Genomic DNA, 25,570 nt, shown 5'->3' with positions numbered 1-25,570 from the left:
AATCCTAGTGGAGAAATCTCTTACCTTCAGTGAGGCATTGTGAAATTCAAAACGAATTAATTCCTTTCTCCACTAATTCAATACAAACTCTTTAAGCTTCAGTATGATTCTAGTACAAGATACAGAGGTGGATTCCATACAGTATAAAATATAGTGTTTGACCTCCAGGAATTTGAAGTTTAGTGTAAAAAACAAAAGCCATATACATTCAAAAAGCTAAATAACTTATGTTTTCTAATAAAGTATGTAGTAGGTGGTAGAGACAGAAAATGTCACTCCAGTTAAGTTTTAAAATATGTATATCAAGTTTACTTTTATCATGAAATCCCTAATGATTCTTATGTTGACAAAATGGGGAAATTGTGGATTAAATTGTTTTGGAATTTTATTGCTGACAATTATCAATAGTATGGTAGAGCTGGGCAAATCATTGTTCACAGAGTACTTAAAAATCCACTTAAAGACAATGACATATAAATTTGATCAACTTCAAGTTTACTAATTTGTCTATAAATTACTGGGAACAACAAAAAAATACTCAGAAATCATAATCTACTCTTTTCCGGAATCACCACAGTTAAATCATTCCTGATGGACCCCTTTAATATATATGTTCTCAGTAGGAAACTTGTCCCTAACTCCTCAATTGTCAAGTGATGAACCTGAATAATAACAATAACAAAACAACGAATTCTAAATTTTAGAATTTATCAACTGCTAGTCATCCTTATAAATGTTTTACATATTTTATTCAAGCTTCAGAACAAGTCCATAGGATAGACCTGCTTAATAACCCTATTTTACATGTGAAAAAAGTGATGATGAGACGGTAAAACACCTTGCTCAATGTCACACAGCTGGTAAGGAGCACAGCTGAGATCTGAATCCAGGTAATCTGGTCCCAAACTTTATATTTTTAACCACTATGCATATTGCTACTTGCTTAAGGCATGTAATGTATTTTAGCAAAAAATTTTGAGTTCATGAAACATACTTTTCAGTTTTAATTTAATGTGTAAAAATCACTAATGTATCTTTTTTCCTTATTTGTTTTAAACACAATAAAATACCAAATTATCTTCTTTATTTTAGAAATGACCTAAGCTTCCTCTCTATTTTGTAAACATTAATGTAGTAAAGGCATAACAATTAAAGGGCTTGAACAACTGTTTTGAATTCAAACATTATGCAGTTTTGCTTATGCCTCAACATATTTGACAGCAATATGTTATCCTTTGCAATTGACTATTCTGAACTAATAGAGAATCCTGTCCTAAGAACTGTAGAATATAATGTTTTATTTATCTTAACATGGTAATCATGCTATAGGGCCTGAGTTTCTCTTTGTGATTCTTACTCTACAATGTATTATTTTCTTACTGTGGCAGGGACTCCTGCTTGTCCCCTGAATCTGTTCTCTGCTTCTGTATATAGTTTTTAGCTGAATGCAAGCCTGCCTAGAAAAGAGTCCATTTCCCAGAAACCCTTAGTGTGACATGTGACTAGAGGCCTTCAATATCTTGTAGCTCCAAGTATCCTGTGGCAACCTCCAAAAATGTCCCTTAAAGGACAGCTGGCACACATCTGTTAGTCATTTTCTTTACCTCTTCATCCACCATTTTCTTTATCTCTCCCTCCATCTCACTTCCACCATCTTAGATCATGAAGACTGAGGACTGTGATAGATTGCCTTAAACGTAGGGCAGTGAATTACAAGAATCTTGAGTCTGTAAACACTTCGTTGACAATTGTGGACACATATATGCACATGTATGTATACAAGTCTGTGCATGTACACTTAAATATATGTTATTTAAATGCTTCCTCAAATTGCGTATGAAATAAGATGTGATATTAAATAAAAGCATGTAGCTACTGCAAAAATTTGCATAGATTTCAGGAAATATACTAACTACTTTTGTAACAGTTTGCAGAAAATAGTCTATAGCATTTGTGCTATTGGGCTTCGTACCAATCATATTTTTAATGTGAATATTTATCATGAAGAATATTACACTGAAATTTTACATTTATTTGAATAGGCTATAGTATTAATATAAATTGAAATCTGAGCTGCATACTCTGGTAAGATTATATAATTTCTAGTATATTAAAATATCCTCTGTATTTCAAGAAAATAGATTTCTATATCATTACTTTATGGTACCATACATGCAGTCTAAATAACTAAAACATTTTTAAAATGCTAGTATGTGTTTATAAATGCCATCTAAGTCATTGAAAACATTTAAGAAGTAGCTAACAACACATGCACATATTTAAATGAACTTTCTTTGGAAAGGCAATGAAGATGTCAAAATTAAAGTCTCTTCCCAAATAGCTTTTCACACTATTTCCCAGTACAAAGAAAAATGTATGCTAAGTGAGCAGTAAAGCACTGCATTTCTTTCAGTTCACTTGCTTTTGCACCATGAGGAAGAAACAAGCTCATCACAAACTGTTTTGAATAAATGTGTGTTCTTGCATATTCACTGCAAATCTAACCAATAGAAAATTCCTATTTTTCAATTCCCATGCTGACTTCTATTTTCATTTTGATGTCTGGGTGAAAGCCACAAAACAGTGTGAAAACTACCAAAGCTTCTTGGCTAACTGACCTTTATAAATTTCAGGAAAACACCGTGAATAATGTCCAGCCTACAAACCCAAGGACAACTCAAAGTGAAGAACAGTGTGTATAAAAGTGTGAGCTACTTACAAGGAGGCATTTCTGTAAAAAGTTTTACAGAAATATTTTCCTTCGTGCATTACTTGTCATTCTTTAAATATATATGCTAAAAGGAAACCTTCTGGGGAAAAATGAGATCAACTTTTATCTTGCTGTTCTATTAAAACAGCATAAATTTTAGCAATCAATCATTTTTCTCCAAAAGTATATATGCACATTTTCTAAGCATTTTCATTTTTGAAAGTCTACTGGAGAGTAACCAGTTAGCCAGGGACTTTAATTCACAAGAATAGTCATTGTTTTCATCATCAATGATTTTACTATAGATTATTTATAAGGACTATATTGACAACAAAAAATACATGGCCTGATTGGTAATCCCAGTCTTGAGAAACCTGATGATTTTTTAAAAACTGGACCACTCATCTATTCATTATACATAGCCTCTCTTATCAATATAAAGTTTTCTTTAAAGATAATTTTATTTTTTATTAAAATAACACACTATGGAGTTTTAAAAAATGAATACTGCTTCAAGTGGCCCATGTCTCATCCCACACTAACTCTACTGCGACACTTATGGTAAATTATTTTTTAACTCTTTCATCCTTTTTGTCTGGTATTTTTTGCATGTGTTTAAATAAGATATTTGTAAAGCTTATTTCTGATTTTTCAAGTTTAGGTATAATCCATTGTCTTTATCCTATGGGAGAAAAGGACAGAAGTCTTATATTGCCCCCTTCTCCAATACAGATACTTCTCTCTCCTCATATATCGAAGTTGTAATAATTTTTGGTTAAATTCTTACTCAGTGTTGATATTATTACAACTATTTAAAAATTATCCGTGACTTAACCACACATATATTTAAGTTTATTATATTTAAATTCTTACACAATTATTTTTCCTGTATTCAATTATTCCTTATTGTCTTTCACTTGATTGCATAATTAAAACATAAAACTCCTCTATATAGTCAAATCTATGATTTAATTGTACATTTGTGTGTTTTCTTAAAGATACTGTTTCTGCAGTTTGTATCTTCTGACCCAATCTTGGTTGATTGCCTTGCAGACCTCCCACATACCCATATCTGTGAATTCCCATTATCTTTCTAATTAATTTATGTAGAAAATAATTACAGACTGAGGTCCAACTATGTGCAGGCTGTAAACAAAGCAATTTTTAAAATATCTGTCACTATGCAACTTATATTTCTGTGATAGGAAACAGAATATATAAATACATGTGATACATATATTATGAAACATAAGGTAATTATAAGAAAAATTATAAGAAAAGAAAGTTACAAAACAATGCTTTCATTAATATATATGCAAAATTCCTCAAGGAAAATTTATCAGATAAAATCTAGGTATTTATAAGAAAAATTACAAGAAAAGAAAGTTATAAAACAATGCTTTCATTAATATATATGCAAAATTCCTCACGGAATATTTATCAGATAAAATCTAGCAATATATTGACAGGAAAATACATTCTAATCAAGTAGGGTTAATTCTAAGAATATAAGGTTTTTTTCAAGATTTGAAAATCAATTAATGTAATATCCATAGTTAAATAATACAGGAGAAATATCACATGATTTTCTTCGCAGATTCAGAAAGAACATTTGACAAAATTTAATATACAATTATGATCAAATCATTTAGAAGATCAGAAACAGAAGAAACTTCTTCAAACTGAAAGAAGCTACTACCTTAAAAATGTAGGAGAAAGACAGAATGCTTCCTTCTAAAATCGGAAGCAAGGCAAAAGTATCTGCCCACCATATATTTTTGATACTGTCCTGGATATCCAAGCAAACAAAAAAAATAAAGTGTTGACATGTGGAAAAGAAGAACAATACTATGTTTTATCACATGTTCCATGAATTTAAGTCCCAAAGAATTTATGAAAAGGTAACTATTAGAACTATCTTGTGAATTTTGCATAGCCATAGTTATAAAAGATCATTCAAGGATCAATTGTAGTTTTACATAGTAGCAATGCAACTCTCTATAACATAAGATAAAATAAAATGCTACCACTAACAACGGCATCAACGAACAAAAAGTTGGAGATGATTTGTTTAAAATGGATAAAAAACTATACAATTAAACTACAAAGCAGCACTGGGAGAAATTACAGAATACTCAAATAGTTGCAGAGATACGCCATGCCCATAGATAGGAAAACTCAATACTGTTAATATAGTAATAATCTTCCCCAAATCAGAGATACAATGCTATCACTATCAATATCCCAGCAGACTCTAAAAATATATAGAACATAGAATAGGTAGTAAGATTAAACAAATAGATCAGTGTAAGAGAACAAAGCACCAGTTTTATACCTAATCACTTATATGATTAATTTTTGACAAAACTTCTAGGTAATCAATAGGTAAACAAAAGTCATTTCAACAAACTATGTTGGGACACCATACATGATATCAACTCATGATGAATCAGAGACCTAAATAGAAAAGCTAAAGCTCTAAAACATGAGAAATCAGAATATCTTTGTGACCTCGGCTAAGGAAAGATTCCTTAGAGAGGCATGAAAAACAGCAACTATTATAGAAAAAAAAGTTGATAAATTGGAATTTCTCATCATTAGATGACACCAATAATGAAATAAAACACTGAGAGAAAAATGCAATACATATATATGCTGATATATATGTATATCCATATATATATATATATATATATATATATATATCCTGAATATATAATAAATATCTATAACTCAATATGAACATACAAGTAGATAAAAAATGGAAGAAAATGCTTAAATAGATACTCCATAGAGGAATATATACAGATGCCAAATAAGCACAAGTTAAAACCATCAGGGCAAAGTAAACTGAAATCACAATGAAATATCATTAGATGTGCAATAGTATTGCTAAGATTAAAAAAAAAATGGACAATCCAAATATTAATGAGGACCAGTAGCAACCGGCAATCTCATACATTGTTGGTGGGATTATAAAATGATACAATCATTTTTTGAGAATTGTTTGGTTGTTTCTTATAAAGTGAGACATACATCTGTCCTACAATCAAGCTCCAGATATTATAAGGAGAAAGTATTTCTACAAAGGGATGTGTACACAAATTTTCATAGCAGTTTAATTCACAACATCAAATAATTTGAAACAACCCATTTGTTTATGAAAAGAATAAACACATTCTAATATACTCACACAATTTTTAAAAACTAGTGATACAATCAACAATATGGATAAATTTCAAAAACCTCTCCTGAGCAAAACAAGCCAGACACACCACGAATGGGAAGCTCAGGCAGATCTAGTACATGGTGATAAACATTAGAACATTGGTTTCCTCTGACTGAAGGGATACGAGGCAATATTACTGAGAAGGAAAACAAAGAAAATTTCTGGGATGATGGAAGTGTTCCAGATTTTGATGTGTTTTGGGTTACACCGGTTAAATAATACAGGAAAATTCATTGGATTTGTCCAAATTCATTGTATTTCATAATGAAACTCTGCACATTTCACTATATCTAAATTATACGTCATTTTTAAAAAGGAAACGATGAGAAGATCCAACATAAGTCTTACCAGAGATCCAGAAGAAAGAAAGCCTGCATTAAAGCAAAAGCAATCTATATTCAGACATAAAGCTTAGAATGTTTCAGAACTCATGAAGCATATCAATCTCCAGACTCAGAAAGTTCACTGAATCTCATGCAATATAAATTAAAAGAAGCCTACCCTAATTTACATGATTTAGTAGATAAGCAGGGGAAGAAAGAAACTCCTAAGAGCAGAGAGGGAAAAAGACATGACTTATAAAAAAAATGGCAATTAGATTAAGAGCTGATTTTGGGATCACAATAGAAGCCATGAGACAGTGGAAAAATGTCTGTCAAAAATATGTATCAGAAAATAATTGCCAAACTAATCCTGTACATCCAGTATAACCACCTTTCAAGGATTATGTTGAGATTAAAGCATTTAATCTAATTAGAACTTAGATAAACTTCTTATAGATGTATTTCAGAAAGCAAGAAAATAATCTCAGTAGGAAGATCAGAAATAGAAGTAAAACAAATTAGCAAGAAAACTGAATCTAAAAATCTTAAGCCTTTCTCCTTTATTAAAATATTTTTAGATAAAAATATTTCAAAAAGTCTACGTGTATTTCGATACACAATTTTATATCATCAATTTTGGAATTTTAATTGATATTCTGATTAGATTATTTTACTTTGGTTATCTATCTTTATGCTTGTTAGAGCAGACAATGTTCATTGGAAAGCCCAACTATCAGTTTTTTAAAAACAGCGCACAGATATCCTAATTGCCAATATTCTTTCCACAAAATGAAATGGCTCATGTGGAAAAACTCCTTAATTTAAGGACATTTTCTTGGAACAACGATATAGTTAAAAATTAAAGTATTTTAAACAGAATATCTCTCCACTATTACATAAGTAGGGTAGAGCCAATTGGCATTTCAAGTGAAGCTGAAATTTTCCAACATATAACATTCATTGGGACATGAAATATATCTGGTTTCACACAACCATATTATTCTTCCAAGGGAAATGTAATCTGTGTTGTTTCACTTATACTCAAGCATTTAAAATAACTTCTTATATGACCTTTCTTGATTTTCATTTAAGCAGAATATATTTTGGGGGCTCAAACAGTAAAAACAGTTTAATTTTAGCTTCATAATCAGGTATCAAAGAGCACCTGGGGAACACACTCACCTTCCTATGCTGGAATACTCTTTGATATCTGACTGGCTAATTCTCAAGCCTCCTTCTAGTCTTTGCTCAATAAACCTCAGTGGCTTAATTTTTCATTGCCTGTGTTTATCTGTATTATTTACATGATCTGATCAGACTTGGATCTGTTACCATTAGAAATGACAAGCATCCCTCAGCACTCAGTAATAATTGAAATATCACCTGCAGTTACCTAAAAAGAAGTATCCATTTAAAGGCAAAGCCTTAGAACCCAGTGACATCTATCAGTTCTATTTGCTTGTCTTCTTTAGACTAACATTACATGTTTACATGAACAAACTCAGTAGTGAATTTCTCAATGACATATTCTAAGGGTTCTTCAACTGTTTTTTTTTTTCCTTTTCATTTTTCTTCTTCTTCTTTTTTTTAATCTGCCTCATTAGAGCCAGATGTCCTTGGTCAAAATGTTGTATTATTTTCTCTTACATTGTAATTTCTTTTTCACTTGCTTTGCTTTCCTTTTCACAATTATCTTTGACAATTGCTCTTTTCTCGGGCATTCATGGTTTACATTAAACAAAAACATGGCTACATATGGAAGATACAGAAGAAACACATTCAGGACAAATGCACGATGCAATAATGGCTCCCAGTGCATTTGCTGCCGTGATGTTTCTGCTCACCATAATGATACCCATGATCAATGCCCTCTGTATTGCCACAGCATGAAATTTTCAAAAGCTCTGTCTACCTGTTATAATTGGAATGCACTTGAGAATTTTTCTGTATAATACATTGCTTAATATTCTAGTGAGTTTTGGGTGCTGGGTGATATAAATATACTTTCCAAAAAAAATTTAGCCCCTTTCCCCCCAAAACAAAACAAAACAAACAAACAAAACCAACAGAGTAAGAAGAGATGCAGGCATTCTATGAATTTCAGTATTAAAACCAAGAGATGTTCTACTGGGAAAACATTAACTTGGAAAACATTCTGAGAAGTATGCCTCTATATTTAAAAATTAACGTCTTTCTTCTTCCCACATGTTGTGAATTCCAGTACTATTTATTTCCTTTACATTGTTTATTATGAATACTAAATACAATTGGCAAATTTAGCAATTAGATGTTTTGGGGTTTTATTAGAGTAATTTCTTTGAGGGAAACAGGAAGGACAGAAGTGATCCCCATTGCTTTGAGCAATGAATGAAACATGACAAAGGAAAAACAGCAAGTAGACAATATGCTTTTAACAAATTTCTACTTGTACACAGATTAATTTTATAATCTCCCCAGCAAGGGAGGGAAGTGGCAGAGTAAAAGGGAAATAACTGAAAACAAACCATATGCCACGTATTTTTTAAAACATACTATATATTATCTCAATTATTTTTCAAACCACGTGGAAGGAAGCTCCAATAGTTCCATTTTGACAGACAAGAAAGGTAAGAATTAGAGAGATTAAGTAGATTAGGTGATTTATTATATAGGTATTAGGGTGGTGCAAAAGTAATTGCGGTCTAAAAGGTTAAAAAAAAATTATAAAAACCACAATTACTTTTGCACCAAAATAATAGTAAGTAGTGCAAAGATCCAAGTTCATGACTTTAAACCTCAAATACATGACCTTTGCATAGGGTTCACAAATTTATAGAGCCAAACACAGTCAGACAGATTTCCCTAATTCAAGACCTTCACTGAGTTGCTATGCCCGCATTCTCATTGATAGCTAACAACCTTTAAACTGCAGTCAAAGGTTTCAGGGAAATCAGTAACCTCAAAGAGTAGCTCATCCATTCAGCCCCCATTGCCTTATATACATTTTTAAAGTAAAATGTTACATCCCATGTTACATCCCATGTTACATCCCATGTTATAATCCCATGTTATATCCCATGTTATATCCCAAACTATATTTGTTATAAAACTCATATTTGGAAATAACTGTGTGAACACACACACACACACACACACACACACTACACACCACACGTACGTACACACAAACACACACACACACACACGACTGATGCCTCTCCTCATTATACTTAAGAGATTTTATTAAGTATTTGCCAATAATATAGAGAATATGATAGTGGCTGAATTTACATATGGACATTTAGAAGAGTAAGCTTGGTTGCCCTTTTCTTATTAAAATTCATTAAACAATTATTATTATCCATCATCACATAGCAATTAACAAAATTGCCATCAAAATAAGATCTTAAGTATAACTTCTAGACACTTAATAATAATTTAATATTACTTTTGCTAATAAAGCCCTGATTCTTATTTGACTATTTAGAATCAGTGATTCCAGATTCAGTTCAATAGCATCTTCATATATATATATAATATGCCTCCCCTTGTCTTTTCTAATTTAAGCTATCCATGATGGGATTGTTGGACTACATACATGAATACAAATGAAAAGTGTGCATGAACTACAGTCATTTCCAAAAGTTTAATGCATGCAACCAGTGTTCGTGGATCATAATGTCACTTACCCTTCTTCCGTCTACGAAAGTTCCAAGTTAAGTGTTTTTGCAGTAATGAGAAATTAAGAATCATTAAACATTTGGAAGATACATACGTTATTCATGACACATCAAAAGTAATTAGAGAGCCTGAGCTGGAATGGTCGGGGATGGTGGTGGCACGCTGAGAGATCTAAAATGTCCACCAAGGCACAAAGATTTGATGACAGTCCAAACAAGAGTGGAGGAAAGTCTGATGTAGGCAAACGTAAAAGTGTTCAGCAAGAACCAGAAAGAGAACAAGTTTAGCCCAAGCAAAAGGACGAGAAAATATCCAGTAAATCAGCTGCTAAATTGTCAAATAGTGCTAAAAGAATTCAGAAGGAACTTGCAGAAATTACACTGGACCCTCTTCCCAACTGTACAGTTTTGGTCAAGATGGCAGAATAGACAAATGCTGTGCTTACCTTCTCACATGACCACATCAAAATTACAACTAAATTACAAAAAAACTATCACTGAGAATTGCCTGAAACCTTGCTTAACTGAAGCCCTACAACTAAGGACATGCAGAAGAAGCCACCTCAAGATTGGTAGGAAGGAAGGGCAAAGATGCAGAATGGGCTGGTCCCACACCTTCATGTGATCATTAAAAATCAGAAGGAATATCTCAGCTGTGGAGGTTCACCCTGAAAATGCAAGGAGTCCCATCAGCACACAAAAGCTTCCCAGCCCAAGCTTCCAGTGCCAGGGAGAGAAGTCCCCATAAATTTATGTTTGTGAAAACCAGTGGAGATTGTGGCTGAGTGAGACAGAGAGTGACTGAAGTCTCAGCTGCTCCTCTTAAAGGGACATCACACACTTACTCACTGATGAAATCATTGGCTCTGAGTTCCAGATCTGGTCCAGCAGCTGGAGAGGCAGCAGGGATATATGGGGGGGGGACTGAGTTGTCTGACTTCAGGATGAGGGATGGAGGGGGGGCTTTCTCATTGAAAGAGGAGCTGGCAGAAGCCACTGTTTCTTTGTTCAGCCCTCCCCCTTCCCTGCATGCAGATGCAGGCAGCCACCATATCTGAGTCTCCATCAAGCTGGCTGACACCATAGTTTCACCATGCCCTGTTGAATCTGAGATCCCGCCCCACCCAACTTGTGGGCACACCCAAGCTGCTTCCAGTGGTTTTTCATATAAACCACCTGCCTTGGCTCAAGCTGCAGACTTTCCTAGGGTCTCTCAAAGGTTTGCAAAACCCAGACAAGCAGCATCTGGCTTAAGCATGGCCCATACCTCTGGCTGCTCAGCCTGGCACCAGCAGAAGACTGTCTTGGTTTACACCTTAGCCTCTCAAGGCACTTCCAAGCATAGCAGAGGCAGCAGCCATCTGTGAATTGCTCTGTGGCTCCTGCCAGGTGGTCCCAGGTGGGGCCTGAGCTGTGGCTAAACTTGACCTGCAGTGGTCCTGGGGCTGGCATCCCCCGTGGCAAGCTTTGAAATAAGCTGGAGCATCACACAGCTGCCTCCAAGGATAACAGACCCAAGGGGAAAGTTGGGCAGGCACCACAGCCCTTTTGAGGAAAATCCGGCTCTGTAGAGTGAGCCCCTGCACAACAACACCTCCACTGCAGTCATAGCCAGTCCTCTCAACCAGAGAGTCATTCCCTCCCATTGACATGCAAACAGCAACCAAGGCTCAACTACAACAGGAGGGCACACCCAACCCACCTTAAGTGAGTCTTGTAAGTATTGCCATTTTATTATTCATATTTTAGATTTTTTTTTTTCATCTTAAAGAAGCCCCTCTAAGATTCCTTGTAATATTGGTTTGATGAAATCCTTTAGGATTTTCTTGTCTGAGAAGATCTTTATCTGTTTTTTGATTCTAAACGATAGCTTTGCTGGACGATCTTGCTTGTAGCTCCTTTCTTTTTATCACATTCAACAATTTATGCCAATCCCTTTTGCCTGCAAAGTTTCTGTTTAGAAATCAGCTGACAGTCTTATGGGATGTCCCTTGTAGGTAACTAACTAACTGCTTTTCTCTTGGTGCTTTTCAGATTCTCTCTTTGTCTATAACCTTTGGCATTTTCATTATGATGTGTCTTGATGTGGGCCTTTTTGGGTTCATCTTGTTTGGGACTTTCTGTATATTTATTTCTTTCGCCAGGTTAGGAAAGTTTTTCATCATTATTTCTTCAAATACAATCTCAATTCCTTGCTCTCTCTTCTCCTTTTAGTACCCCTTTGATGCAAATGTTGGTACACTTCGTGTTGTCATAAAGACCCGTTAAACTCTCCTCATTTTTTTTTGCTCTTCTCATTGGGTATTTTCTGCTACCTTCTAAATTACTGATTCAATCCTCTGCTTCATGTAATCTACTGTTGATTCTCTGTAATGTATTCTTCATTTCTATTATTGTGTTCTTTATTTCTTACTGGTTCTTTTTTATGTTTTTTATCTCAATTTTTATATTTCCTATCTCTTTGTTGAAGTTCTCCCTGAGATCATTGGGCATCCTTATAACGAGTGTTTGGAACTCTGCATCTGATATATTACTTGTTTCCATTTTCTCAAGTTGTTTTTCTGGAGCTTTGTTCTGAACTTTTATTTGGGACATATTTTTATTGGGTGGTGGGTGAAAACGGTGAAGGGATAAGAAGTACAAATTGGCAATTACAAAATAGTTATGGGGATATAAAGTAAAGCATACAGAATATAGTCAATAATATGGTAATAACTATGTATAGTTTCAGGTAAGTACCAGTCAGGGGGATCACGCCTTAAATTAGATAAATATCTAACCATGCTGTGCACCTGAAATTCATATACAATAATATTAAATGTCAAAAAATAATAATAAGAGAGGTTATCAATAGATGATAAGATTGGATGATTACCATGTAATGTGATATAAAATAATTATGGGCCTGTGATCTCTGAAAGAAAAATAATTTTATCAAAACAAATGGAAGAAACACATTCTTAATTAAAACGCAAATAGTAGGCTTACCATGAAACATGTGTGCCACCTAAGAAATACTGATAAAGATGCTCCCAAATATAGGATTGTATACAATGAGTTGATTTTATTGAATAACTGCCTACCATATACCAGCCGCGAGACTAGGCAAATTGCATAGGCAATTATTTCTTTTTATTCTTAAAGGCCCAAGAACCTAAGAAATATATGATAGTCTGTCGTAGCTGAGGAAACCAAGTCTCAGAGAAACTGTGCAGAACATAGGTAAGAAGAAGGGAATCTCAGGTGAGTAGCTAGTCCAGTAGAACCTGCGACCTGTGCTTTCACATTTGGCCTTGGGGAATGTTTCCATGTTTCTATTTAAATAAGAATAGAACTGCAATTCTTAGGAATTCACCAATTGCACCCCATCAAATGGAACACCACTGTCAGGGAGAGACCTAGTGACCCAAAGTTTCATTTCATCACCTAGGCTGCCCAGTCGGCTGGCCAGTCTTGGTGACACTCATTAGCCATGAGTGGCTACTGAGCAACTGAAATGTGCCTAATCCAAATTGAGCGTGCTGTGAGGTAAAACATACACTGGATTTAAAGACTTCATATGAAAACAACAATGCAAAATATCCTATTAATATTTTTACATTGCTATTGTGTTGACATGGTAATATTTTTGACATGCTGAGTTAATGAAAATATATTATTAAAATTAATTCCACTTGTTTAAACATAACTACTAGAAAACGTAAAATTACATATGTGGCTTACATTTGTGACTCGTACTTCTATTAGATGTCTACAATATAGGTGAATAGCACTAATTTTCATGAGGATCAAAGGAAACAATTTGGCTTTTATTTTGTTCAGGATACTGTCCCCCAACATACATATATATGCATATGCCAGGGGTGCCACAAAATGTATTCACATCACTTTTATTCACCTTTTGTTATCGGTATATACTGACTATTACAATTTTAATACTGTTTTTTTCCTTTCTTAATATGTGTATAGATTTTTTTGATACCCTGTGTGTGTATGTGCATATATGTGTATATACATATATATACACACACACATATATATTATATCCAGTGTGTGTGTGTGTGTGTGTGTGTGCGCGCGTGCGCGCATCCTTTAAAATGTCAGAGACTCCAACAGATTCCTGTGAACTTATGATGAAGTCATATTTTTTCGGAAATATTTCACAGTTCAAGTCTAAACAAAGTTTAACTTTTCACTTCTCTTCTTCCAGTTTCTGGAGGCACATTTAAGGTATCTCACATAGTTTATAGGACCGGTAACTCCATGTGCATCTATTTGTCACCTGCTGCATTTGAACATAGGCATCGCAGCTGAGATAGCTATAAAAACATTAAATGATTTCACCTCAATGTTCAAAATGCTACACATAATATAAATAGAGGCTTTTTTAAAAAAACTCTTTCTACTACAGCCACTCCTACCAGTTATCATAGTTTATATAAACAAACACTGTATTTGCTTCTTGGCTCTTTCTGTATCCTTTCTTTTTATGTTTGTTTTCTGAGAACTTTCAATATATGTTCATTTTGGTGAACATTTTAAACCAAATAATATTCAAAGTGGTCCCAGCTTAGCTCCCTGTTTCCTTTGTAATATTATCTCAGATACTTGGTGACACGAGCTGCCTGCTTCAGCCAGTTGCCCCCACGTTGTCCACCTCCACAGCCGCATGGCGCCATCCCTCCTGTGTCTCCCTCCCTTGGGCCTGCCTACATACTGTCCCCACAACCACTGCATCGTCTGGTCCACTCTGTGCCCACGTGGCCTCCCTGTCCTGCAAACTGAAGGAAGCCTTCCTTCCCATGAGTTCCCAGCACGGTCCCAACTCTTGTAAAGAAGTCTTAAAGGAGATGCCCTCAAATGAGATGTTTTCTTCATCTTCTTGACATCCTCATAAAATTTTGTATATTTCTCCTACCACTTAATTATATCACACCTAATATTAGTTATTTGGGGTGTTTCTTCTGTTCCCCCTTACAACTGAGTTTTTTTTTTTAAAGCTGAGATCCTTTTATTTTTTATTCACCAAAAAATTTTATACATTATCCCAAGTATCATAAGTATACGCAAATAACTTTAACATTATTAATATGTGCCCTTAATTAACAATTGATAGGTATTTTCTACCACTTTGTTGATCCTTTTGAATTTTCCCTTTGGGAGTTTTTATAAAGAAACTTTACTTAAGATTTCACAGGCTTAAGAATTTAAAATTCCCAATAAGAATGGTTTATTCCTCTTGCATCCCACTTAGTAGTTGCTCTTTGAAGTTTGGAGTAGTGCAAATAAAATCTGGCTCCGTCACTACTTAGATGCTATGAGATTACTTCTTATTATGATAAAAATTACTATTTAAGTGATCAGACCTGTACAAGAGCTAATACACCTGCCATCCAAAGATCTAACAGAATGGAAAGCAAAGCTTTTCTCAAGGAAGTAAATTAGTCCAAGGCTTCTGAAATGCTTGTGCATTACGTTCTCATATGTGTATTTATCAGTCTTGCAATGTTAATTTGTTTTCCTCTGTACTATTCTGTGTAGTACTAGTAACACATCAGGCAAAGAGTCTGTTTAACTAATTGTCATATATATATGTATATATACATATTTTTTTTCCTGTTAACTGAATTAAAATATTCCCTTTGAAGTGAATGGGGAAGTAAGAAATGGCAATCTTCCCTATGTCATCTGCCATCTTAAAAGGCAGAGCAAACAAATTCATTCTTTTTAAAGCACTTTTATTTTCACTAATCATGAGAGAAATAATTTAGCTACCAAAGAAACAGCAAGTTTGTTTTCTATGCTAAACTCACGGTTTAAATATTAATAGATGTCATATTACAAACTGAGAAAATTTGCTCTTTTGTCATTTTAATAATATATATTGCATTTATTTTCATCTCGTGCCTCTAGCATATTATATGCATTAATGGCGGTTGCTCTTTCCATTTCTTACAACATTGTCACTATATGTATTATACTGCACATTTACCAACTCAAAATTTTAATATACTTCTTTAGACAAATTACCAAAAGATATTTTAGGTTAAAAGAGTAAAAGGACACATTCAATCATCTAAACCATTTAAATACATGAACTCGACCACTGAAATTGGAAAGCCCACTAGTTTAACAAGAATAAAGTAAATAGCACAACCACAGTAATGTCTAATTAAAATTGAATAACTTTGCTCTTGACGTTCTTATGTTTCATTAAGAGTGAATTCATATTTGTTAAGGATTAAAGTCTTCTCTTATTTTATTGGTCTAAGAAGAAGCTGACTAAATAAACTCAGAAACTGGTAAACATACTGACGCTTAGAGAAAATTCAGAAAACAATTAGAGAAAAAGTTTGAAAGATAATTTTAGATTCAAAAGACTTTTTTTGTTGTTTATGAAAGCAGTAAATTACTAATTGTTTATGTCATTCCTTTTCCATTCCCTTTCTTCCTTCACAGCTTCCACCCTGTAAAAACACCAAATACCAATTAAAATGTACCTGTCGGAAGAGGCGCTGGTAGTTCTTCTTTCATGAAGTGATGGGATGACAGACAACTCTTTGTAAGCACAATATCATCCAATGCAATGTCACCACGGTGTCCTTTCCCAACTCTACCTTCAAATTTGAGTTGGAAGTCCTCATCGCCAGACAGGAATAGTTCTTTCCGCTGCCAGAAATTGCCTTGTTCTACCGTGAGGTTAAGTAGGACCTTCGTTTGGTTTGAGACTGATACCTGGATCAAGGTGAGTGCCCCAATGCCATTTCCATACATGTGATAATGAAAAATTATCTGTAACCAAAAATAGGAATATTATATATAATTACTATAATTAATTCCATTTTATTTTCAATCATATCATATTACCCTCTTCTTTATTAATAGATTCCAGATGGTAAACAAGATCTGTATGTTCTATTGCTCAGTGAGTACTCTAACAATGAGTGAAGCTAGGCCAGCCTTAAATCATATGTTGCTATATATGGAAGACAGTACAATACAGATCAAATAGAAATTTAATGGAAAAAAATGAGCAGAGTTTATTTTTTTTCTGTGATTTCTCAAAGCAGATTCCTTGATAAACATTTGAAGTCCACTATCAAAGGAATAAAATGTGAATAAAAAGTGACGCATTATACAAAAAAAGACTTTTCATGATTAAGAAATAGCAGGGACTAAAGACAATCATTTTCAATCTCATGAAACTTAAAACATTTCCTTCAAAATAGCAGAGCACTGTATTGCTTATCCCATCACATTCCTGCACTTGAAACACATTTCGGTTCTACAAGATCCTCAGGGCTCCACTTTATAGAGCAAAACCACCAGAACAGCAATTATCCAAGTTTTACTTGAAATGCTAGAAATATGCTTTAGAAGAGCAGCCTAGGGAGTTTTTCCTGAGTAAAAATGAATAAAAGTATTTTCAGGGATTGACATTTCAGTGTTTCAAAGATGGAGTTGACCAGAATTTTAGATGTTACACAGATGGGGAAAGTCAGAGAAAATTCTGGAAGAACAGTACAGGTTAGAAATAATAGGAACACAGAGGGTCTTTAGACTTTTTCCTTGTCATTTGTATGAATGAGGGAACACTGTAATGGGGGGTGACTTTCACAGGGAAAAAGACATTACTGAAACAGTAGGAGTAATGGAAATCATACTCTGGTGAAAGAAAAAGAAAAATGAATGTATTTAAAGGGTAAAGATTGTGAGTGAACAATGTATGCAATGCATACTCGTACTTCAAAGACCATCAAAAATAGGGAAGCCTTGTGAAGTGACTACTCCAATTTCCTAGCAGATGAAGTGTTATTCTACGATCCAAAAATATTTCTTCTGTTGACTAACCAATAAATGATGAAAAACATGAGACCTGTGACCACTGTGAATTGTCCAGGGAAGGCTGGTGAAATCAGGGTGGCATAACTCATTAAAATGAGAAGCAAAAAGGACCTGGGGCTGGCATCCCGGGCAGGACTGACAGGAGGGAGATGCAACTATGGGATGGGCACAGCACATGTCTATTTAGATCCCTTCTAGTCCCAGACATGATCTGCCCAGTGTTCAGCCTTGTTTTGTATTCTCATTTGTGCAGGAAACATGCGGCATATGCTTTAGGTCACAGTAGATAGGTATTTCCCTATCTTCTTGAGACCATTTTCTGAATGATGTTGTTGGATTAACATGCAAACAAATATCCAAATACCTCCATCTCTACAGAGCATACTTGTTGACAACATAACCTAATCACAAGATAACTTGAGTGAATAAAATTCTGTTAAATATTGAATTCTTCTAAAGACCATCAAAGTTTTTGGATCATATAATAATACCTCATCTGAGTGGAAATTTGAGTGGTCACTTTACGTGGCTTACCTATTCTTGATGGTCTTTCACTGGAAATTTTAGTTACTCAGAGGTTTGATCTCTTCCCTCATCAATCTCTGCCTGCATCCCTCTCACTACCCATTTCTCAAAAGGAAGAAAAATATCTCCAATTTAATTTTTCCTGTGTGAAGGTATCTCACAAGGTCTAGTGACAGAGATGATTGCTGTGAAAATTTGGGAGGTCACTCTGTTTACCTGATAAATATATTTTTTATATGAGAGACGCAATCATTCCCAGCATGACCTTTCCTTACTTCTTTGTATTCAATCTATATCATAAATATTCATAAAATAGAGCATTCATCATTAATTTTTGACATTTCTTCTAGGCATACTTCATTATTCTCACACAGATATTTAAAACTGTGGAGACTACAATCCTGGGACCAGGGTAAAATAGAGATAGATGAAGTCCTTGGCTACTACAGTACAAAAAACAAAATCTTTTGAAGATTTTCAGAGGAAGTATCTAATTAAAAAAGCTTAGAAGTCAAACTGGAGTTATATATATTTTATGTTTAATTTTCTTTCTAAGACTAGAACTAATTTGCAATTTTCAGAGTACAATTTTCAAAGTGGACATAAGAGATAAATTTATAGACACTCAATATATATATAAAATCTTGTGTGTCTGTGCTTCATTTTTGAGACAGTATCAAGTAATTTGGGAGACAGAAAAAAAGTAAAAGTAAAAATGTATTTCATTAAAGTTTAATAAAATTCTGTATGATTTGTTATATCCATTCTAGACTGCTGACTGAGTTCTCTCTCTCAAACTCTGATCTGAACATGTCACTTCCTTGCAGAAAAATCTGTGAAACTGGGGTGGCATAACTCCTATCAAATGTGCCTTAAGAGATCAAAGAGATAAGATTACTATCTGAGAGAACAGCTATGAAATCAACTTAAGCACAGACAGGAAAACTCCTGAGACAAACTAAAGGTCTAACATGTATTAAGACTGTGACAGTGGTAGGATGTGAAGGACGGTCAGGCTGAAACAAAGAACGAGAATATGTAGTAGGTGCAGCTACAACTGGGGAGCCTTTGAGAAAAAATTTAATATGTCTCCTCCCCAAGGTTAGGGTTCTCTCTGTTATGAAAACAGGTACACGAGAACATTAGAATTTGAAGACAATAAAGATTGAAATCATGCTATTGTCTCCCAGGCCGATTCTTTGATCAGCTAGCAACTTTGTGGATGTAATTTGCTTTACACCGGTGCTCAAACTTTGGGGGATATACCACTCAGAATCCATGTGTTCAGATCTTATTGCATTTCTCATTGTAAATATAAATAATCGGTACTATTATTTATGTATCAATCTCTCATAAGCAAGATTCTTGTGAAGTCATCTCATATATAAATTACATGATTTATATTAAATGCAAAGCAAAGTTTAGCTCCTAACCTAGCTGACTCAAATCCTTTGTGGAATAAAAACCATCAAGCAAACAACACAAAGTAGAGGAACCTGGAAATACATAGTCACCATATGAAGCTGTTTGGCCCAAACATCCATACAGACTTATTTATACTGTTAACACTCTACAAAGCTTTAATTCAAACTTCCACAGGGTAATAACCAGACCATTTTTGATTCCTGCCTATAGAAATTATTCTGCATTTTTAGGGCCAAGTTCAGTTTTCTTTCCCATGAAGACTTCATCAATCATTTTATTGTAGCCCCAACAATTTCTAATATTAATTCTTGAGCATATTTAACTATGCATATCTTATTGTTGGTTTTGTTTCTGATGGTGAAATACCCATAATTCCAATACATACTAAACGTCTTGAGTAGAAGCCACTGTTTTTTACTCCTTTTGTATTATCCATGGTTATGGGTGATAACTATGAAATTTTCCAATGGTTTCCAAAATTCCAGTATCTACGGAATTTATCCATAAATTCTTCCAACAATTCTAACAATCCTCCCCTCTCTTCCTTACTTCACCTTCTCTCTCCCTCACACATCCCAACTTGAATAAATTCAACCATAATTTTGGTCTGGTCCTGACCATTTCGTTTTCTATATTTGACTCCATCAGCCGTTGCTCAGAATATTTCTGCTTTTTCCATACCTTGCAGTTTTTGCTTCTTCTACTTATGATGGGGCTTGAAATTCTGGCTGCTCTCATGGGCTGCTGAGGGAACAAGCTCTTTATGAAGATGTAATGACCAGACGAATTTCGCAAGGTGTGATCAGCAGCTGGCTCTGTGCCCACAACAGGCATGCTGCTGGCTTTCAAATTCCAGTCAGAGTCATCGTCCTGCTCCTGCTCCCAGGAACAAAGATCGAACTCAAAATCGCAGCGCCCCCTGGCGGTACCTGGACAACATTTCCCAATTTATGGTAGAGAGAAACAGGAAATTAGCTGACTTTAAGGCATGAAATCCAAAACTACAGGGATCATGTAATGTTGAAAACGTCACAATATTATATTGACAGACATTAAAATAGAATATTCTAGTTTGTTACACACAGCTATTCCCATGGCTTACGTGTGTATTTCTCCCCAAATCTGGTCCCCCATCTCAAAATCAATGACAAAGTTTTTTGGCATTACACAGTTTCTCCTCCAAGCATCTATTTGATCAACGTGATTTATTTCTTCTCTCATCTTTGCCTTTCAGGTCTTGGTAGGGAATTTAGGAAGTTTATTATTCTGCAATACAGTTTGGCTTGGGAAATGCTGCCTAAAGCAAAAGTTATTAATCATTGTAATTATTTTATAAACATATCCTCATTTTAGAGATGAGAAAATTGTGAAACAAAAAAAGGTAAAAAGTGTAATCATTTGAATTAATTTATTATAATAAATTGCAGAAATTAAATACGTTACGTTTCATTAAGTACCAACTATCTAAGTTGCATTAAATACCAACTATTAAATACCAACGAGTTTATTTTAAATTATTTTTAAAATATTTTATTACTAACATCACTTAAATTTTTTCTTTCATTTCCAAGACAGTAAGAATTACTGAGTTCAATAATGTCCTTATTGATTTTCTGACTGCTGGTCTAGCCACTTCTGACAGAGAGGTGTGGAACTCCCTAAACCTGATAGTGGATTCATCAATTCTCCTTGAAATTCTATTAGTTTTTGTCACATGTGGTTTGATATTCTGTTGTTAGGCACATAATGAACTGTCATGCCTTCTTGGACAACTGACCACTCCATTGTTATTTAATGCCTTTATTTCTCTCTGATACCTTTCCTTGCTTTGAAGTCAGCTGTCTGAAATTAATAGAGCTACTCCTGCTTTCTTTTGTTTAGCGTAAGCATAGTATATATTCTCCCATACGTTGACTTTAAATCTACAAATGTCTTTATATTTACAGTTGGTTTCTTGTAGACTACATACAGTTGAGTCTTGTTTTTTTGATCCACTCTGATAATTTCTGTCCTTTAATTGGTGCATTTAGACCACTGATGTTCCAAGTGATTTTTGAGTGAGCTGGATTAATATCTACCATAGTTGATGCTATTTTTTTATCTGTTGCCCTTGTCTTCTACTGTTTTTTTTTGCCTTTTGTGGTTTTAATTGAACATTTTACATTATTCCATTTTCCTTCCTTTCTTAGCATGTTGGTTATACTTCTTTACTTTTTTACTGGTTGCCCTAGAGTTTACATTATACATTTACAAATAATCCAAGTTCACTTTCAAATAGCATTATACTCATTCATGGGTAATGTGAGCACCTTACAACAAGATAATCTTAATTCCTCCCTTCCACCCCTTGTACCATTGCTGTCATTCATTTCACTTATATAGCACTCATAAGCATATTTATGTGTGTACATGTATGACACGTAAACTTACAAAATTAAATACATTCTCGCTATTTCATTTTGAGCAAAGTCTTATTTGTTAGATCAATTATAAATAAGAAAAATAAGCTTTTATTTTACTTATTCTTTCCTCTTTGCCCCCCTTCTTTTATGTAGATCTAAGTTTCTGATCTATATAATTTTCCTTCTCTATAAAAACCTTAACATTCTTTTCAAGGCAGGTCTACTGGCAAAATAGTCCCTCAATTTTTGTTTCTCTGAGAAAGTCTTTATTTCTCCTTCACTTTTGATGGATAATTTCACGGGGTACAAATTCTAGATTAAGATATTTTTTTCCTCAACCCTTTCAAGATTTCATTCCACTCTCTTGCATGGACACACTTGCATGGTGTCCTGTCGGAAGCATGAAGGGATTTTCCTCTCATATTTGCTGTGGAACCTGGTCGAACTCCTAGAAGTAAATTTCACAGTATTGTGATGGAGTCCCTGTCAGTGGATCTCCTGGAGTTTTTAATTCTCAGGCTTGCTCACACTGAGCCTCTGCTAATTCATCAATGACAGCTCAAGTTTTCCTACCCTGGTGCTGGTTCCTGTAACGGGTTCTGCTCTTGAGTCTCTGCTCTGAGAAGCTGTGACTCCCTATGTTCACCTGTCTGTCTCTCAAATCTTGGGGGCAGCAGTTTGCCCTGTGTTCTCCCCTCTCTTATGAATCCAAGAAGAGTTGTTAATATTTTAATCTGTTCCGGATTTTACTTGTTAGGACAGAGTTGTCACTTCCAAGCTCCGCATATACAGAACTCGACAGTAGAGAATACACAAATGTCTTTTTATAAGTCTGCTGGTAAATTATAAAATGTAAAATATTATAAAACCAAGCATTGTATAATTAAGAGGACATATCTTATAATTTATATGTTTAGAATACTTTCTATAGTCTCTATTTGTAAGTAAATATGCATGATACAGCATAAAACCAGTAAGTGATTGATTTGACCATAAGTAATAAAGTATACTGCTTACAATTCTTTGATAACAGTAATTCCTTATTAAGGTGTGTTTAAATAGGGGGCAGGGGGTGGTTGATGAGGGTAAAGGGGATCAAATATATGGTGATGGAAGGAGAACTGACTCTGGGTGGTGAAAAGACAATGTGATTTATAAATGATGTAATACAGAATTGTACACCTGAAATCTATATAACTTTACTAACAATTGTCACCTCAATAAACTTTAATTAAGAAAAAAGAAAATGAAAATCTGTAAAATCATAATGATATGTAAGATGGTGTTCAAAAACTAAAAATACTTGAGAAAAACCTAAGTTTCAATACATCAATCTATATTTAAAGATTTATCTCTTCAAAAAATCTAATTTGAACAATTGCTCAAATATTTTTAGGCAATTTTATCTAAATGAGAGTAGGAATGATTCTGCCACCCAAACTCTCAGGGATCTGCTCTCCAGTGCACAGGCCAAAGGCAGGCAAGTAAACTTCGCAGCTGAAGCCATGGCAATTCCTGGATGAAGAATCTACTCTCTTCTGCTATGTAGGACTCTAAGAATTTCAAATTGTGCTAGACATAAAAAACTGTTTTTCTATATGGATAGATCCTTAAATTGGCACAGATCAAATACATTTGTTTAAATACACAAAATAATCTCTATGCTCTTTGTAGTTAGTAAAGTGGAGAATAAGAAAACATAGGTTTTACCATTGTTTCTATACTCTTTTAAAGCATATGAAATTACTAAAATGAAAGCAAATTTCATCATAACTCCCAGGGAGGAACTTGACCAAAAATGAAGACTAGCTTAAAATAATCCTTTATAGCTTTTGAAAGTACTGAAAATGGATACATTTAACACAGCATCAGGATTAATATACTTTTAAAAATCATTTTATTTAACAGTCAGGCAAAGACTGATATCTAATATTTTCAGGGATGGAGAAAATTTTTCTGTCATAATCTGTTACCGAACAAATAGGATGGCCTTTTTCTATGCAATTGCTAATTCAGTTTTAAAATTGCATTTTAAACTAATTTACTCTTTCCTAGAATAGACTGTAATTCTTAAAACATCCTTTAGTTCAAAATACTAAAGTTCTCCTAAGTATTTATTCAGAGAACTGGGAGATAAATCGCATTCAAACAACATTGAACCTCTGCTCAGCATCTTGTTCAGAATCTGAACTGCTGTCTTAGTTAAGAATTCTACAAGGAAGCTAAGTAATTCAGTTGCCCCTGTATTGGAGACTTGAGCAGCCCATGAGGCGTGGGTTATCATACAGACCAGCATCTAGAAAGGCCAGTTGTATAAGGAAATGATGTGTGCTGCTGAGAAACATATTTCATTTGTTTTCAAATTTCATACAAATGCTGCCAAATGAATCTCTAGGTTGTAAAACATATTTTTCTTTTGATACCTACTATAGTTTTGAACATATGTTTCCTCAGAAAGTTTAATTCTAACATACAAATGGGGAAAATACAGTAAGCAGGCATAAGTTGTCTGAATATCACATCAGTGCAGTGGGATGGAACAACTTAAAATTTCATATTTTGTATTTCCCATAGGTGCCAGGTTAGAAAACAGCCAAAACTCTTTTGTGAGATGCCAATTCCTGGCATTTCATGGAAAAATCAATGCCAGTGCCAGACAGGTGTGTCATAAGGAAGAAAATATTCACCTTTGTCTGCAGCTGTATCATCAATCAAACTGTTTTCTACCTTTCTAAATGCTATAATTTTTCCATCGATCATTATCTTCATAAGTATGAAATAACTGTTATACTTTTTTTTAAAACAATAGATATAATTTTGAAAGAACAAAACATAATTCCTTTTAAAATCCGACCATCAAATTCCTAAAATTAAAATCTCACCATTCTATTCATTTATTCATTATTGAGCATATGCTATAAACAAAGCACATTTAGGAAAATGGGAAATCAACTGGAAAGGGGACTGCTGTGTATCGAACATAATATGTCTCAGGTTCTGAGCATGCTCTTTATGTATGTTATTTTATTTAAGTCTTGCAACATCTCTATATAATAGTTATTATTCTTATTTGGGTTGATGAGAAAGCTGAAGTTCACAGTTAAATCACTTTAGAATTACTGTAAGCAGTGGAGCTATGAGTTGAAGAATGTTATGATATAGCCCGTCGTCCTACCATCTGGAAGCTTCTTTACCTAAGATTTACTCATCAAACTCCATTCTTCTTACACATAATCAACACAAGACTAACTAAAAGATAAAAAATCTAAACTACTAAAATTCTTAGGATATATGAATCTGCTATGGTAAGCAAAAAGAAAAGAAAACGATACTGAATATTGGGATAGTCTAATCATATTTAGAGTACTGTGGTATTTTCTGAATATTTAATTCCATGTTTATGGAAAAATTTGAGAATTGAAACCATCCAATGAGAGAAAGATAATAGAGGC

At 34.1% G+C, this 25,570-nt stretch overlaps 1 protein-coding gene and 1 pseudogene across 1 annotated transcript in view; one reads left to right on the top strand and one right to left on the bottom strand.

Annotated features, from left to right (window-relative positions):
* MALRD1 (MAM and LDL receptor class A domain containing 1) overlaps window positions 1–25,570 on the bottom strand; it is a 534,334-nt gene that overhangs the window by 307,342 nt on the left and 201,422 nt on the right. Inside the window, exons 25-26 of the mRNA XM_033100523.1 lie at window positions 20,398–20,645; window positions 16,422–16,713 (exon numbers count right to left, since the gene is read on the bottom strand). Coding sequence (XP_032956414.1) covers window positions 16,422–16,713; window positions 20,398–20,645 — 540 coding nt within the window. The remainder of the gene's footprint in view (window positions 1–16,421; window positions 16,714–20,397; window positions 20,646–25,570) is intronic.
* LOC117019180 (ubiquitin-conjugating enzyme E2 E2-like) lies at window positions 10,099–10,350 on the top strand (annotated as a pseudogene).

Source organism: Rhinolophus ferrumequinum, assembly GCF_004115265.2.
Source record: "Rhinolophus ferrumequinum isolate MPI-CBG mRhiFer1 chromosome 5 unlocalized genomic scaffold, mRhiFer1_v1.p scaffold_110_arrow_ctg1, whole genome shotgun sequence".
Taxonomy (NCBI): domain Eukaryota; kingdom Metazoa; phylum Chordata; class Mammalia; order Chiroptera; family Rhinolophidae; genus Rhinolophus; species Rhinolophus ferrumequinum.
Note: the sequence above shows the minus strand (reverse complement) of the source record. Positions and strands in the feature narration are given on the sequence as shown.